General features: G+C 40.0%; 1 protein-coding gene across 10 annotated transcripts in view; it reads left to right on the top strand.

Moving 5' to 3' along the window:
• Positions 1-16951, top strand: part of LOC6560388 (sorbin and SH3 domain-containing protein 1) — a 51915-nt gene that overhangs the window by 21375 nt on the left and 13589 nt on the right. For 4 of the 10 annotated variants that reach the window (XM_043214366.1, XM_043214367.1, XM_043214368.1 and 1 more), the window contains exons 3-11: positions 1831-2091; positions 11734-11873; positions 11967-12039; positions 12376-12408; positions 12929-13082; positions 13141-13261; positions 13569-13601; positions 14119-14171; positions 14243-14421. In XM_043214366.1, the coding sequence (XP_043070301.1) occupies positions 1831-2091; positions 11734-11873; positions 11967-12039; positions 12376-12408; positions 12929-13082; positions 13141-13261; positions 13569-13601; positions 14119-14171; positions 14243-14421 (1047 nt within the window). Of the gene's footprint in view, positions 1-1830; positions 2092-2959; positions 3170-3381; positions 3445-10273; positions 10697-11424; positions 11524-11733; positions 11874-11966; positions 12040-12375; positions 12409-12928; positions 13083-13140; positions 13262-13568; positions 13602-14118; positions 14172-14242; positions 14422-16951 lie in introns of those variants that run through there. The other 6 variants (XM_043214370.1, XM_043214371.1, XM_043214372.1 and 3 more) reach the window with 6 other exon arrangements.

The raw sequence follows: 16951 nt of genomic DNA on the forward strand, positions 1-16951 counted from the left end.
ACAACTTGAACAGCAACAACAACAACAAGAACAACAGTACAACAGAAACAACGTCTACTATGAGTAGCCATATAGAAAACGAATCCAGATCCAAAAATCCGCAGAGCAGAGCAGCGCCAACATCGCCTTCGCCATCGTCTTCGCCATTTTTGGGCACTTTTCATAGAAATTTCCATGAGCTGTTTGCCAGTTCGCCCTTCCGCTCGAAAATCCTCGAGGAGTTTGATAAATATTGGCGCAATTTTGAGCATACTACTACGTCCGACAGTATCTGAATAGATATATATATAATATATATGCACGCCCCGAAACCTTTGTTAATGGAACCGCAAGAAATGCTTTTTCACATTAATTTTATGCCCCCGAAACAGCCTTGCAGCCGCATGCAACCTACTTATAACCAAATGAAAATTGAAATTATATTTTTGTGTCTTAGGCAAATGTTTTAAAATAAACAAACAAACAAACAAACAAAAAAGAAAAATACTTGTGAAAACTAGTTAATTGTTTTTGAAATTAATACAAATAAATGCAAAATAGTGTTGTTGAATGTTTAATAAATGATAAATTGATTAACAAACTCAATTGTTATTTAGTTTTTATTGTATTGTACGCATGCCAAATATCTACATATCTACATCTATCTATATTCTACATCTATATTCATTTATCTACTGATTTGATTTCGATATCGATTTAAGTTGTGTTCTAGAAAGATCTGTTTTGCCGTAGCGCTTGTAAATGACGCTTTGTTTGATCGATTACCTAATTACCTGTGAATGTCCCAACTAATAAACAATAATCATGCTTCAACTGATCATAATTCTTAATCGACGAGATTCGTTCACACAACAAGATGGGTAATATTCACAATTAGTGGCATTTACTCGAAGTGAAACTTCTACTTTCATTTTTAGAATTGGCCGTTTTACTTCCATATTCAAATTTCTTTTAAAGTAGTTTTGAAACATTGTTTAAGTTAAGTTCACTGAGAGTCTAAAGCTCCATGGACCAGATACTCTCAGATAATTTTGCTCTCATTCTAATTATTTATATTTTATATGTTTTTCATGCCAGCGTGCTCTGCTCTCAGATAAAACGTATTCATATTTGTCACATTTAGGCAGCATAATCATTTTCAATGACATCAATTTATGAGATTCAGATGCAAAAATTTCACAAAAATATTTTCAAAATTGCTTGAGAAATGTGAAATGTGGTGGAAAATGTTAAATTTACTGTGTCACAAAACAATCATATATATATTAATATATATATATATGTGATATTTATATATATATCATATCATATATATCATATATAAAGAGTCCACGAATGTTTCTCATTAGCAAAAATGTCTTACATGCTCATAACAATAAATATTAAGTTGATTCTTTGGCCGACTTTCGTTTCTTCAACTCTGTGCTCAAGTGTCCCAGTAGAGAGTAGGCAATTTAAGCTATAAGTGCCCAAATATCCCCCTTACAATTGAGGCGATTTAACTGGGGCGCTGCGAAAAGTGCATTTATTGGGTAGTGGGTGAAGGGGCAGACAGACAGATAGACAGACAGACAGATAGACAGAATCGCGATTAAGCGGAAATTTTAATTAATTCCACTCAATTGGTATGCCAAACGGATGGCGGGGGCAAGCAGAGGGTGGTGGCTCACCCGAACAAACAAATCGTTTGTTTTTGTTGCAGAGCGAGAGCGAGAGAGAGATGGAGATAATTGAGCACAGGGTTCTTAGACTAAGTGCAGCATGATGTGGCATGCGTCGTCTAGAAGAGAGCGCGTTGAGACACTAAACGAATACCAACAATTTTGATAGCCATAGCAATTAAGAGCGAGCAACAACCACAACAACAACAACAAAGACATCAGCAGCAAACAGCGACGCCAAAGTCGACATCGACGTCGACGCCAACAATGGCAGCGAAGCAGCATTTACGGCCACAGAAACAGACGCGTTTTCTGCTATCGCCGCAGCAGCTGCAGCAGCAGCGCCAACGACGCAGCTGGTCCGAGAGCGATCTGCTCAAGGAGATTGACAATGATCTGCAGCTGGCCAAGGGCTTTCTCTATGCCAACGGTCGGTGAAATGACCCCCTTTTTATGTGTACATTCCCACCCCCTCTTACCCTCTTACCACCCCAACACCTGTGTGTCTATGTCTATTTTGTCTATTTTGTTTATTTCGTGTGCCCTCTAAATGTCTGTGGTGCGTTCGTGGAAATTAGCGCAGCTGCTTAACTAATTGGCCAAATTTGTAGTATATACAGATATATATATATATATATAGTTGGTATAAAATTTATAGTTGCGCTCGTTTTCAATATACGCTTAATAATAATGATACGTTTATGTTTATGTTTATTATGTATTTCTAAAACACTTTTGCTCCCACAGCCAAAAAGTATGCAACACTTTTAAGCCCCGCACAAGCATAACAAATTGTGTATACGACGTGAGCATCGCGCAAATGATTTTGGTCATGTTGTTAAACTGTTGTCGGACTGTGTATGTGTTAAAATGTATCTTTATCTTGGCGTCTCGACCATATTTATGGCCCACTTCAGAACATGATCATCTATATGCTCACACACTCTCTCTCTCTCTCTCTCTCGCACACATACTCTCTCACTCTCCTTCTCTCCCGCTGTCTCTCGATTGCTCTGTTTGCTCTTTATGTAAATGTCTTTAGATTTTCTTTCGTTTTTCCCATCGGATTTTACCACTTGCCGCGCCGACTGCCACCTTCCTGTCTCTGTTTACGAAAGCATCAGCGTTTTGTTTATGCTAAGGCCGCATAGGAAAATGAAAAATACAATTTTTTTGAGGGAGCATTCAACGAATTTGTTGTTTTGCTGCGCGCTCACAAAAGTTGGGTTTTTTTTTTTATACGAAAATTTTAAAGAAAATCGTAGCAACTTGCACAAGATTTTCGCCTGGCGTAGTCGTCGTCGTGTTTAAGTCGTGTGCGCAACGCGAAGGCGCGTGAAAAATAAAAGAAAAAGCAAAAAGTATATATATATACATAGATATATTAAAATCAGCAGCAGAGACAGCAGCAGCAGCAGCAGCAGCGGCAGCGACAGCCTTTCTATATTTCCACTTGCATAAATCACAAAAATATATTGAGTTCGAGCACAAAATAAAAATGGGGCAGGGTTAGTCGAGTGTTTTACCAACAAATTGTGCTCAGCCCGCTTTTCATTTGTATCAATTGTTTGTTGTGCAGTGCCCCCAAAAGTGTCTGGTGTTTTTATCGCCCATTCCTAAAGAAAATGCAGTGATGTGAAGCTTGTTGCAAGTGTTTCTTATTGTTTTTTTGCCCGCAAAGAAAATCTCATTTTATTATTCATATGCAACATTTTTGCAGAGCACACACAAAATTCAACAATGTTCGCGCCGAAATTTAAAGCACGCGCACCAACTGGCTCAGGTAAAATTCATCCAGATCTTGTGTACATCAGATCTATGTAAATATTACATCTGATGACAGGTGTGGAGTCTACGTAAAAACTGTTTGAATCTTCGCATACGTGGCAAACATGACCTTTTCAGTGGACACAGTTCAAATAGATTGACAAATTCTTTGATCGTATTTGCATAAAAAATATGTCTAGGATTATTGTGTGTTTCATGAAGAATTGAATGCATCACATATGCATCAGACTTTTATTATATAGAGTATTTGGCATTTTAAAAAATAGTGTCTGTTTTGTATTAATGCTGGAGTACATTTTAAATCAGTAACATGGGCAGAATATTATATGTAAAAGTCAGATTCTCAGTTTGTTTATTACAAACTTTGAAGTGTTTTTTTACACGTAACTCATTTCTTCTAATGTGTGTCAGATTTATGTTATATAGAGTATAAAAGATAAAGCACTTAAAAGATAGTGTTTTTCTTGTATTTATAATTGAATACTTGAATTTTAAGTCAATGACATTAGCTGAAATGCTGAAAATGGCAGGTAAAAGTAAATTCGTCAACAAGAAAACAGTTTCTTGAATAAAGGCTCTAAAGTGTAAATTATTCTACAAAAAGTTGTTTGATTATTTTCTTTTAAATAGTTTTCTAACTTTGAAATTAAGTCTTAAAGTGTTGCACACATAAAAGTTTTTCACTGAAGAAAAGAATACAGTTTTCTTTATATAAGTGAAACTCTTTCTGAATTTGTTTTTACTCTGCACATTTTAAGTAAAATAACAAACAATTACCAAAAATTGATTCAGCATATATTCATAAAAGGTATATTTTTTAGTAAACCTTACAAATATGAGATTCATTAAAGAACCTTTTTAAAGTAAAGTTTAACCTCATTTTAAGTTACTATTTCCCCAAGCGAGACTTCGAGATTTATTTCTTTTTTAATTTTTAATAAAAAGTCTTTGAAATGTATTAAAAATCTGTTTAAGACTAAAGATTAACATCACATCAGACTTTATTTCCACAAAGATTTCAAGACTTAAGTCTAAAATCAAACCCTTTTAATTTATTTCCGAATTGATAAAACATCTTTGAGATGCATTAAAAAATCTTTTAAGACTAAAACTTTACATGACTCCAGATTGTACTTCCCCTTAGTTTTAAAGACTTAATTAGAAAATCAAACTTTTCTGACATTTCTTGCAGTAATAAATAAATACCTTTCTGCTTTTTTGAGAATGATTTCTCACTCACAGACAGATGGTTATTTTTTTATACGTTTCTTTCAGCTTTTTGAATTGGTAGCAATATAAACTTAATTAATTCGCTTTTTATTTAAGGCACATTTCTAATCAACTTTCTTGCTGTTTGAAATTTATTGGCACTTATTAATAGATTATTTTGTATTCAGTTAGTTTTCCACTTTTCACGCTCTTGATGATGATTTTGTGTTAGACTTGTATATATCATCTCTATCTCTGTATAATTTTGTGTTGTTTTGTTATAGAATTGAACTTGATTTTTGACTTTGCACATGTTTATTTCAAATATTTCAAATTAGCTCATATTAATTGTGCTAGCAGGAAAATTCCAAACTGGAACTGGAGGTGCGCATTGTTTCTTAGTTCAGCTTCCTCTTACTCATCGTTACTTTGTGCTAAATATATAAAATGACGTACAATCCAAAAATTTGTTATTACAAATATATATACAAGTATATATGTTTGTGTGCAGCTTGCTGCTCTTGCTAGACGCCCACAACTGCCTGCCTTTTACAGTATCCATTAAAAATGGAAAATAAACACAAAGGAAATCCAGATGGGAAACGAAGATGAAAAGCGCAGTACATAATACCAATGCTTGCCAAATCAATGTCTCAAATACTTTGACGATCATGCTATAAATGCGATTTGCTCGACAAAACACCTTATGGGTGGATATTGTCGTATGTGGGCGTAGCTAATCTATCAAAATGCGTATACGCCCCATTTGGCGTTTGATTGGCGTCACGATCCGAAAAACATTAGCCCAGAGTTTAGTTATGAAAATGTTATGCTTGCTTTCGATTTTCGCAGCTCTTTTGGGCCGCAAAGGCGCCTTTATTTATTTAAAGCATTAATTTGTACGCTGTTATTTTTAAACTACGCCCGCGTTTATTTTATTTATTTTTTTCTCATTTTCGAAAAAAAAACACGAGAAAATTATCTGTTTTTTTCTACGTTGACTTTTAGTGACTAAAAATAATTTATAGTTATTATAAATTCAGTTGAACTTGGTCAGTAGTGGCATTGTTGATATGATTATTGATATGATATTTGTGTGAATGAAAGGCTAGTTTAATAGAACTGGGTTTATTTAGTTGGGCATCGCGATCTACATATGCTCCATTATAGTATATAGTATATATATATATATAGTATATCTGAAGATGACGTAGCGCTGCCGACTCATTTGTTTGGCATACGTGTTGAAAATCTGGCAAGAGATTTATTGTGGAATTAAACTTTTGTGGCGAACTTTAGAGTATATAGAAAAACAATTTATTCTTAACGGAGCAGAGGATTTTTGGATTTGAAAAAATCATCTTACTTAAATTTTTATTTGCCATTTAACGACTTCGGTCATTATTAGCTGCCTTAAAATCTATATCCATTGAGTGCTCATAAATTCTTCTGAGGTTTAGTTAGAGATTTGCGCTATATACATACTTTTAGTTAAATATTCATTTTCAAACCTCATTTACAAACTATATTGTCATTTGGCTAACTAATCCCTTCAGACTGCAAATTCCAATGACCTTTCAACCTGCCCAAAAGCGAGCAGAATGAACATCAAAGTCGTGCCGCATTCAAAAGGGCTCCATGCTGATCTGTCAGTCTGTGCATTTAAATTCACGGGAATGTGCAGCACTCCATAAATACTTAGCCCTCTTCATTATGGCAAACCGAATAAATCAATGCGAGAATGGTTTCTAATTTGCTGGCAGCGACAACAACAACAATAGAGAGACGCACCTATCCCAGGCTGGGTCACAGAGCTTTGACAACTGCCAGGTCGCGACTCTCCACGCCCTCAAATGATGCCAGACCCCATCAGAAAACCAAGCGCTCTCCCATCCCACTCCAATCTCTAATCGCACAATTAATGGGCGCACGCACAGGTTGCTGTCAATCCGTCGGATAGCCTCCGTTTCTCTTGCAAGGCCAAAAGAAATTATATTTGTTCACTTGTTGTATACCCTGTAAAAAGATCACGCAACAGGCAAAAGGTCAAATAAACATCAAATACTATAAAATTTAAATTTGATTTTTGAAAGTCTTAAACGGAGTCTTATAAATGGGAATATAAGACTCATTTTGTCTAGGGGTACAGGGTAGATTTCCCTCTTACGCTTTTCTCTCAATCATAAACTCAAAATAAATATGCCATATAAATGATATGGGACATGAAAATGCAGTTGAGACTCAAATTTATATATATTTATTTATTACCTGTTTTACAGGGCAACTAAAAGTCCATCATTACAGCTTCGCTCAGCTTGTTGTCGCGTCATTAAAAAGTTTTTAGCAAATTATCTAGTTAAAATTAAAGGTTTGCTCATTACAGGTAGAATTCTTTGTTTATTTTCTTAAATGCCTGTTCGATATTCCATTTTCAGTTTGAAAATCAATAAATTTCACATAAATGCGACGAGCTCAGAGCCAATTTCCTAAGTAAATGCGCTTCTTCACGAACGAGCGCGGGCGCTCCTTGGAACACACCCAGCTGTGTGTGAGGCGGGCACCCCTCCCCCTCCACCCACTCCCCGCCCTCTACACAGCCACCTCCCCCCACTTTACGTCCGCCGCCCATCTGTGTGTTTTGGCCGAAAGACTAGGCAACGTTTTATGAGCATTTTTCCAAGCATTGTTTTTATTGGCTAAAAAATTTCCGTTTGATTTATTCTAAAACGAGTGAAAAGCAGATAGAGCAATAAAAACCGAACCGGAAGTGCCAAGCCAACCCAAGCCAAACCAAGCCAATCCAAGCCAGAAACACCCAACGCACATTCATAGTTTGTAGTTTCTAGTTTGTAATATGTCTTTTGTTTTTTTCTGGTTTTTGTTCTTGTGCACAAAAGCGCCCAAAAGAGTTAAGCGAAAACCACCACTAAAAAGACAAAAAACAAAAAACAAAAAAAATACAAAATCATTTTGATTGACTCTTTAGTGAGCACTCTTATTTGGGGAGTAGTTCCACTACTATACAGAGTATGGTATATTTAGTCGCTACACATCCGTTCCATTTCGCATTGCACGCATAATTGGCGTTCCACAAACAAAAAAAAAAGCAAAAAAAAAAAGAAAGAAAAAAACACAAACAGTGCTTTTGTCTCGGAACGGTCTCGTCCAAAATAAAATATATCCGATCTGTTGCTGCTGCTGCTGCCACTGTTGCCTCTGCTGCTACTGCTGGGCAATGCTCCATTGAGCACGGAGCGCATAGAGCGCTCCCATATTTGATTGCAGCGTAATTGATCTTCTATTTAAAATCGCTGAGCACTGGGAAATTGTTGTTGTTGTTGACTCTGGTTAGGTGGAGAGGCGGGGTTCAGTTCAGTTTGCCTGACTGCGACTGGGTGTGTTTAGTCATTTGGCAGTCGCTTGTGATTTGCGCCTTTTGTCTTTGTTGCTCCCCACTGCTTTTCCAAAAGAAGCGGCAGCAACAACAACCACACCAAAACAGAATTCACTAAGTTGGTCTGCTCGACGCAGCCGGGTCACGCAAAATTCAGTCGCTTTGAGCCGCGCGCGGAGTCAGCAACTCAGAACTCGCCACTCGGTCAGTCAATCGCCGTCAATCGATCCTATCTCAACTCAACTTCCATAATACAACTACAGAACTAGTACTTCCTCATCCTGTATTGGGTAATTCTCAGCAATGTCAATGTGTGTGTTTTGGTCAGCAAAATGCGAGTGTTGTCAAGTGACTCATTAAGTGAACATGTGAAAAGGACTGTGATTTTTTTTATTCATTTTGATTGACAGCGGCAAGACTTTGATTCGATTGTATAATTCGATTAAGTGCTGATTGAATTAAGACGTCAGCGCATCCACCCACAAACTAAGAGCAACAACAACAACAACAACAAATAGTAGAAGATCAACAACAACAACAAAAGTTCGCCAACAAAATACGAGAGGCATGAAAAGAACGAAAACGATTTCTATATGCGATATACGTGTCAATGTCTAGTGGCAATAGCGCCTAGGGCAGGCTATACCAATCTTCTGTATCTATTTCTTCGTATGTGTATCTATGACTGTGTGTGTGTGTGTGTGAGTGTGTGTGTGAGTGTGTGTGTGTGTGTGCGAGCTGATACAGGTGGCATATAAATCTGTAGAGTGAAAGATGTGATCTGCACAGCCACAACGAGGGCCGTTTTGACTTTATGGCAAGGAAACTGAACAAATAAAAGCCAAACAAATTTCAATTACAATTTTTAGATACAAATCATTTCAAGCTCCACTGCTGACCGAACGGACTGTGGACTGTGAATCTCGAATTAAATAAAAAAAAAAAACATTTGATCTGGAACCAGCAAAAACCATTTTGTTAATCTTTATGAAAATTTCTCATAATTTTTTAGAGCTTTTTTTCTTCATTTTATTCGGCTAGATGGTTAAAGGGTAGTGCTATAAAATGTCACCATTTTATAGTATTTAGTGTTGTAAAAATGCACTAATTATTATTATTTATTATTATCTGCAATAAAAATTCTATTAACATGTCAAAATTGCAACACTCTGCAAGTTTAACCATACTATTAAAAACTGGAAAGTAATCTACGTTGACGAATATTTTTCTTAAATTCTGATCACAAATAGCTTGAACATTTAAATTTGTTTTTTTTTGGAGTCAGATCGAGTTTTTTTTTATGTATATATATATACAAAAAAGAGGTCACCAAGCAATAAAGAAACATTTACATTTTATAATTAGATTATTGTGAAATTTGAGAGTTGTTTCAAACCAAAATCTTGCAACATTGTCTCTGTACTTAAATTCTAATATTAAAACCAAAACTCGACTATTTTCTTGTAGCTTTTTTGGAAGAGAAGTAATGCAACTTTGGTATTGCTTTTCGATTGTGAAAATATATTATTATTAGCAAGTTCTTTACAAAGCTCTCCAGCCTTAGACCAAATTGGAGTTTTCTTTAAAAACACTTTGCTCTAGTTCACCAGTGTGCAGTATCCACTGTACTCAACTATTTAAACACCTTGTGAGTTGTGTGAGTTTTGTGCCGCTTGATTCAAATAGAATTTTATAACAGTCTGCGTTGTATATTTGTATCTTTGTATCTGTGAAAGTCTTTGTAAATTCTAAACATACGCCAAATGTTATGAGTCATTCGCCCAATAGAACCACATTTGAAGGTATGTGTGTGTGAATGACTGTGTGTGTGTGTGTGTATATTTGTATTTGTGACCAAATTTTGAATGGCTGCCAAATGCGGCTTCCTTGGTCGTATTAATTATTGCTGTTCAACGTCGCGATGTTTGTTTGTCAATTTGTCTTCGCTCGGTTTGTTGACTGCAACATTTATTTTTGTTAGAAAAAACCGAAAAATAAAAAACCCAAAAATCTCAACAGCAACAGCATCATGCGTAGACGAGCATAAACTTGTTGACAAGTGTAAAATGTCAGCGTCGCCAAGATAAAAACTCAATTCGATATGAACTTGCGCCCCTGAAAATGTCATGTGTTGCCCAATTTGCAACCTGCCCTGCCCCACTGAAACCCCCGACCCACACACTTTTTACAAGTGACAGCCACTCATTCGCATCATTAACAGGCGTTTGGACACCGAAGAGTCAAACACCGTACGGCTCCAGCAGCGAGCTAGACATCGGCTCCTCGGCGGCACCAACACCACCGCCACCACCCACACGGCCCGTTTGGACGCCGCAGCCGTCGCCGGCGCTCAGCGGACGCAAGGAATTTCGGCCCGTCCATTTTGAGTCACCCACCTTGCCACGACGCTACACGGCCAACCAGCAACTGCAGCAGCAACAACAACAACAGACGACGACGACGATACCACCCTGGTCGTATACCAACGGCAACTGCCCGGCGCCTGCACCACGCAGCAGCACCACCACAAACCTGAGCACACCCACAACGCTCAACTCTAACAATTCTGATTACGCGGAAACCGATTATTCCAATCAATTTGGCCCAGTGGCTCCCAGTTCCAGCGTCTCCGACAAGATTAAAAGTACTGCCCCAAGCCAATATTTCAATGGGTGTTAGGCTCCCAGGGATGCAGTCTTTCAAAGCCAATGATTTGATTTGAAAATAATATATATTGTTAGAATATATATTGTTAGGAGCAATACAAAATTCAAATTGAAATTTTGAAGTTAACCCTCCAGACAATCTACGTTCATCTAAAGCACAAAGCTTTGCAAAAAATCCGTATAAATGAACTCAGTATTAACGCTTATAATCAGGAAACTATACTTATATATTGTACAGTCAATCAAGGAATCTTAAGGCACTTGACAGGTCGCAGTGCATGAATTCCCTCATTAAAAATTATAATAGTCAATTCAACTTCTTGAACTTATTTAATATAAGTTTACCTTCAAGATATTTTTTTGGTGACATGCATTGAATTTGTGTCTCGCGATCATTTAAATATATATTTCTTTAGGTTGGTTAATGTCAAGAACTTAGCTAAAGAAATAGGAAAACAATCAATGGCTTTGAAAAACATGTGTTTCCCAAAAGTGCAGGCAGCTGTGTATTTATTTGTTTTAGACATATCAATTCATAGTCGTAGCCGTGTGTAGATAAGTAGTAAAAGTCTGGTAACACTCGTATTCTGCTGCTTAAACTGTGACTTAATTGTCTGTTGGTTAATACATACAAAGTATGCGCTAATTTGTCTCATCTCACACTTTTCGCCCCTCCCCCCATCCTTCCTACCCGACTTCCTTGCAGCATTTGAACGCTCGGCTTCCACATCGGAGCTGCACAGGCCGTTCACACGCCGTCAACTGGCCGACACTAGCCGTGCAGTGTATAGGCCCAATGAAGTCAGTAAGTATCAATTGTAGGGTATGCCAGACCAGATCGCTGGTGCTCACGTCGTTATACACACAACACAGGGCAAACACAACAAATGTGGCCGCTTAACCGATCTTACACCCCCGTTTTTTTTAATAAGTGTTTTACACCTGTGCTCTTGAGTACTCCACCCCACTCAGACAACTGACAAACACCTAACTATATTCACTCTACGGTTTACAGTCTACAAAGTCAAGCACGAGTATATGAGCGAACCGGAAACGGAAAGCGATCGTCCGCGCAAAATGGCACAGTTAGGTCGACGGCAATACGATGGCATCGGTCCGGTGACAAACGATGGAATGCCCATCATCCTCAGATCGGTAAAAGATAAAACTAAAGAATTGGGCTGCATGGCACCAACTAGCTGAGAAATACAATATTTTCTATTTACTATCTCGTCTGTTACGCTGCAGGAGGTCCAGGAACCGCATCAGCATGAATGGTATAAGCGACTCTATCAGACCATACATAAGCAGAAGAATGGCGGTAAATGCTCCTTGCCACTTTTGACCAATTCAAACTGAAGCATTGTGAAATATAATTGAATTACCCCACCAAACCCAACCCAGACCCATCCCAACAATAACCAACCCTCCACATATTTCCACTATCCAAGCTGCCTATTTTATAATGCTTCAGTTTGGTGCCTGCTGAGCTAGTTCTAATTAAAACTCTCTCTCTCTCTGAACTTCTTGAATGTCTTCTCTTGTCTACTATACCACAAACACAATCAATCAATCAATCAATCAATCAATCAATCAATTACCCCTCCATACGCTTTCATTCAAAACTGAAACTGTTCTGTTAAATCGCACACAACAGACGATTTTGTGATACGCTACAAGTGTCCCAGAGGTGATTTTTTGACATACATATCTATCTATCTATCTATAATTAAACGTAATACTCGTATATACCAAAATTCAGTCTAAGCCCGCTTACAAAGTAATCACCTCTATCTCTCCTTGTCTGTAGCTAGCCATACTTAATGCTTAGATTTTCCGCTTTAGCGCCATCTTTTCGGTTGGTACTTAATGTGTTGGTAGTTGTATCCATTTATGATTTATCTTGATTTACTTAATTGGATTGCATGCAGAATTACTACATAATCGGTATCATAATTATTGTTTTGATTATATTTTCTCATATTTTGCGTGCCGTTTAGCTCATTGGAAATGCTTTAAATTAATTTCAACATTAATCTAAACTTAAGAACCACAACGCTCTAACACCATGTCTGCTAACACACCAAACAACTACAACAGTGCTAACACCAACAACAGCAACAGTAGAAACAGTAGTAAATTTCTAACCAAAAACCATACACAAATAGATTTCTGTATTTCTAATTAAGTTCCATTTGCAATACCTGCAGCACGTCCCTCGTACAAAAGCAATGGTTATGTCTCCGAGCCCGAGCCCAATTACGATTCGGACTACTCAACTCTAAAGTATCGTACACCGAATCCGCTACGCGTTCAATCGATATCATCTGCTGTCAACGTGCGCAATCTAAACCAGGACGATAAGTACGTAATCCTTCACAAACATTTAGACATCTTATTGACGTTTCGATTTTGGTTTCAGATTGTATGGTACTATGCCCAATCCGATCAAATCGGCACAGAACTCTTACAAGAATCAACCTGGTCGCATTGAGAACTATACAACTGGCCATTCATCCGTGTCGGAGAAGGAGAAGAAGGAGGCAAGTGCCCCGACAGGCCAAACAGTCAGCCGCAGCATTTATTCACACACAGAACCAATCGCAAAATAACCAGACTGTGTGAACTCGACAATGGCTATATCTAAACATGTCCAATATCTCTCATTAACCCACTAGCCCAAGCTTATAACTTATATCATTCCGCCCCCGCCAGAATCACATTTCACTTTAAGCACAATCATTATAATATGCCCCCATATCTGATATGATATCACAGCACGCCTAATCATCATTAGTCATACATAGCAATTATTCTAACTCACTGCAATTATTTTGTTCACAATTCTAGTGGTGGGACGAAGTGATGGACATCTTTAACGGGGTATGAACTCTAATCTATATAATTCCTGTTCTAGACAATTAATTTTAGTTATAGCATTCTTATTAGTTTTATTTAGTTTGTACAAAATTTTGCGTCTGTTCTCTGATTTCTTTTGAGTTACAACAAGTTTTCCGCTAACTAATTCAATCACCAAAAAATTACCTGGTTTATATTTGTATCTTATCTCTCCCTCTCTGCATATTATTATACATATATTTCCCCTATCCACCGTAAAAATTATGCTTATCGCCAAGTGGCTCAGGGAACATACACGCATACCGCGTATTATCATAGAATTCGTCGATGATTTCGATAACTATGCAGTAAGTCTTTTAGTAGTTGTATATAGTATAGTACAGCCAGACAGCAGACAGCAGACATCATCCACAAAAAAGGCACTCGAACTACTAATTTTTGCAAAAGCGAAAAAGCGAAAATGCCTTGAATCCGGTACCCTTAAAGAAAAAGTTGCTTGAAGTGCGATTTTAATATGTTTTTTTCTTTTATTTCACTGTAGAACTTGGATCAATCGAAATTATCACCGCTTTATTCAGAAGGCAATTTGTCAAGGTAAGAGCATAGAAAATGAATATTTCATATATTATATTGTTACTGTAACAATTGTTTTTATGTGCCAATAGAGCCCTTGCCAAAGAATCGGGTTATACAAGTGATTCAAATATAGTGTTCCGCAAAAAGGAACTAGCCCCAGGCAGTCCTCTGAGTCCCGTGGAACAGCGACAGGCCTACAAGAGCTTACAGGCAGGAGGTGAACCGCCGTTGCTCGGCTTCCGTAAGCCAGCGCCCGAGAAACCCAAAGGTAAGCCTCAAACCTCAAGATTTATACATTTTAAAGTAGTTACTGCTAATAACTAGAGTTAAGGCGCAGTTGAGTACTAATTCTCTGATTGGTGTTGGTTTTAACTGGTTCCTTGAGCTCTACTACTCTCTACTTTCTCAACTACTACAACAATCTAACGTGACTTTACTCTATTCTCTACTTACTACTACTCGTATTTTGGTATTTACTGTACACAACCACTGCCCACACTAGAAGTTGTTATCAGCAATCAATGCGTCAAAGCGTTCCTTACAGCACTGCAGCACCGGGCACCCTCTCTAAAGTCGCTGCCGTTTAATCAAGCTAACCTATAATGTCTTCCCAATCTTCCATCCAAATAAGAAATTGTGGAGGAATTCGAATTTATACAGATAACGCCAACGCTCACAAAAATACGCGTGAGCACCAAACCACTCGAGGAGTCCAAGGAAGAAGTGCAACCAGCAAACAAAAAACCAACTCCTCCATCTCCGCCACCACCGCCGCCACCACCAACAGCAGCCGACAAAATGTTTTCGAATTTCTCCAAGAATTTACCCTCTTTTATACCGCTGAGCAAGAAACAGCAGCAGCAGCAGGAGACGCCTCCCTTGCCACCGAATCGTCGATCCTCGTGCACGAAGAGCACTGTCCGCATGGAGAAGGTGACCAGCAACAGCAGCTGCTCCAAGTCGCGTCACGATCAATGCTTTCAGCCACCCGGCGGCACGAATAGCCTCACTTTGCGCAAAGTTGCCACCAGCTGCCGACGTGAGCCCATTTGCCGATCGAAGTCCACTGGCGCCGTTTCCACACTGCTGGCCACTCTGACCGCCACCAAGGAGACGCGCAACAAGGATGGCAGCGTGTTGCGTCAACAGCATCATCATCAGCATCATGCACGTCTCCGCTCGGCTAGTCCCAGTCGGCGACCATCGAATCGGGTGTTGGCATTGCGTCACTCGAGCCGCAGTCCGGTGGCCTTTGGCCGCAGCATCTCCAAGGAGCGGAGCTTTGCCGAGGAGAAGAAACGTCTTGAGAACACCCTGCCGCTGAGCCGCACCAATTTTGAGGCTAGCACCAATATACTAAGGGATCCCTCTTTGAAATCGCCGCAGGAGGTTCGCGAAGCGGTCCGTTCCTATGCAACATGCAAGGCGCAACATACGCGCAGCAAGTCGCTGCCACGCCTGCGACACAGCAGCACCGTTAGCACTACCACGCGACACACCATGTGCTTTCCGCAGGTGAGGCCGCAACATCTGCTCGACTGCAGTCGTGCCCTGAAGAAGGTGCTGCCCAGCAGGTGCACCAAGGCACCGACGCAATCGATCAAAACGATTGCCACAGTCCATCGCAGCGCCTCGAACGAGAGTCTGCCACGCAGCAACTCAACCTACTCCATTGAGTCGCAAGTCAGGCAGGAGTATGCAGCGCCAATTGCACCACCCAAAACCTATGTGGGCAAATCGAATGTGCCGCTGCAGATGAGTCGCAGCGAGAGTCATGTGCCCCGCAAGCGAACCAGTGCCAGTCAGACAAAAACTCCCAAGTCCAAGAAACCCCCGGCATCGGTTGCCTCCTACAGCGAAACGGTGCGTGAGAAGACGCACTTCTGGAACGATTACAATGCAAAGCAGAAGTCGCAGGTGCCACACTCGCTGCCCCAACTGATCAACGACTACAAATACAGTTCGCTGGTGGAGCCAGCTGTCTACGGTGAGGATATCTATGATTATTCGGGTCAAGGACCACCCAGCTGCATCGAGGATCTCGTGTGGCAGTATGAGAATAAATCACAACAGGGCAACAAAGCTGTGGCTGCTGCTACTGCTGCTGCTGTGACAGACGTAGCACCACACGCTGAAGTGGCACAGGTGGTGCAGGTGGGTCAACGTCGCTTCTCTCCGACGCGTGAGGTGCGCGTGCCACAAACACCACAGCGCGAGTTGCGTTCCCCTTCACGTCGTCGCATCGACAGTCTGCGTTCGAGTCAGCGGAGTCAGGAAAAGGCAGATCAGCAGGCGGTGGTGCGTGCCAGCAGCTTGAGCAGCGCCGATGATCGCAGCAAGAGGGCGCAGCAGGCGAGCGCTGCTGCTGCCGGCAACGGCAGCGGAGGAGGACTCTATCAGTGTGGCGAACTGGCGCACAGCGCTACCTCGCTCACGTATCTGGAGCGGCACAGTCCGAGCTGTCGTTATCGCAACAACTGTGAGCGATTCACGGAGCTGAATCGCTTCTACAGTACGCTGGAGCGCGTTGGACAGCTGGAGCGAGCGACGTCCGCGAGTAATTTTCATCCATTGCGCAAGGATGCCGAGCTGCTGGACTTTGATGAGTGGCGCAAGGTGCGACTGCATGAGCGTGCCGAGAAGGAGCTGCAGTATCTGGTTGGCAAGTTGCAGATGGATCAACGTGAGCGCGACTTGCACTTTCGATCCAAGGATGTGAATGAACTCAAGTGGCGACACGAAGCCGATCAGGCACTGCACGCCAAGAAGAAGTCGGTGGAGGATTTGCGCGAGAATTT

This window comes from Drosophila grimshawi, unplaced genomic scaffold (assembly GCF_018153295.1).
Source record: "Drosophila grimshawi isolate 15287-2541.00 unplaced genomic scaffold, ASM1815329v1 contig_1369, whole genome shotgun sequence".
Classification (NCBI taxonomy): domain Eukaryota; kingdom Metazoa; phylum Arthropoda; class Insecta; order Diptera; family Drosophilidae; genus Drosophila; species Drosophila grimshawi.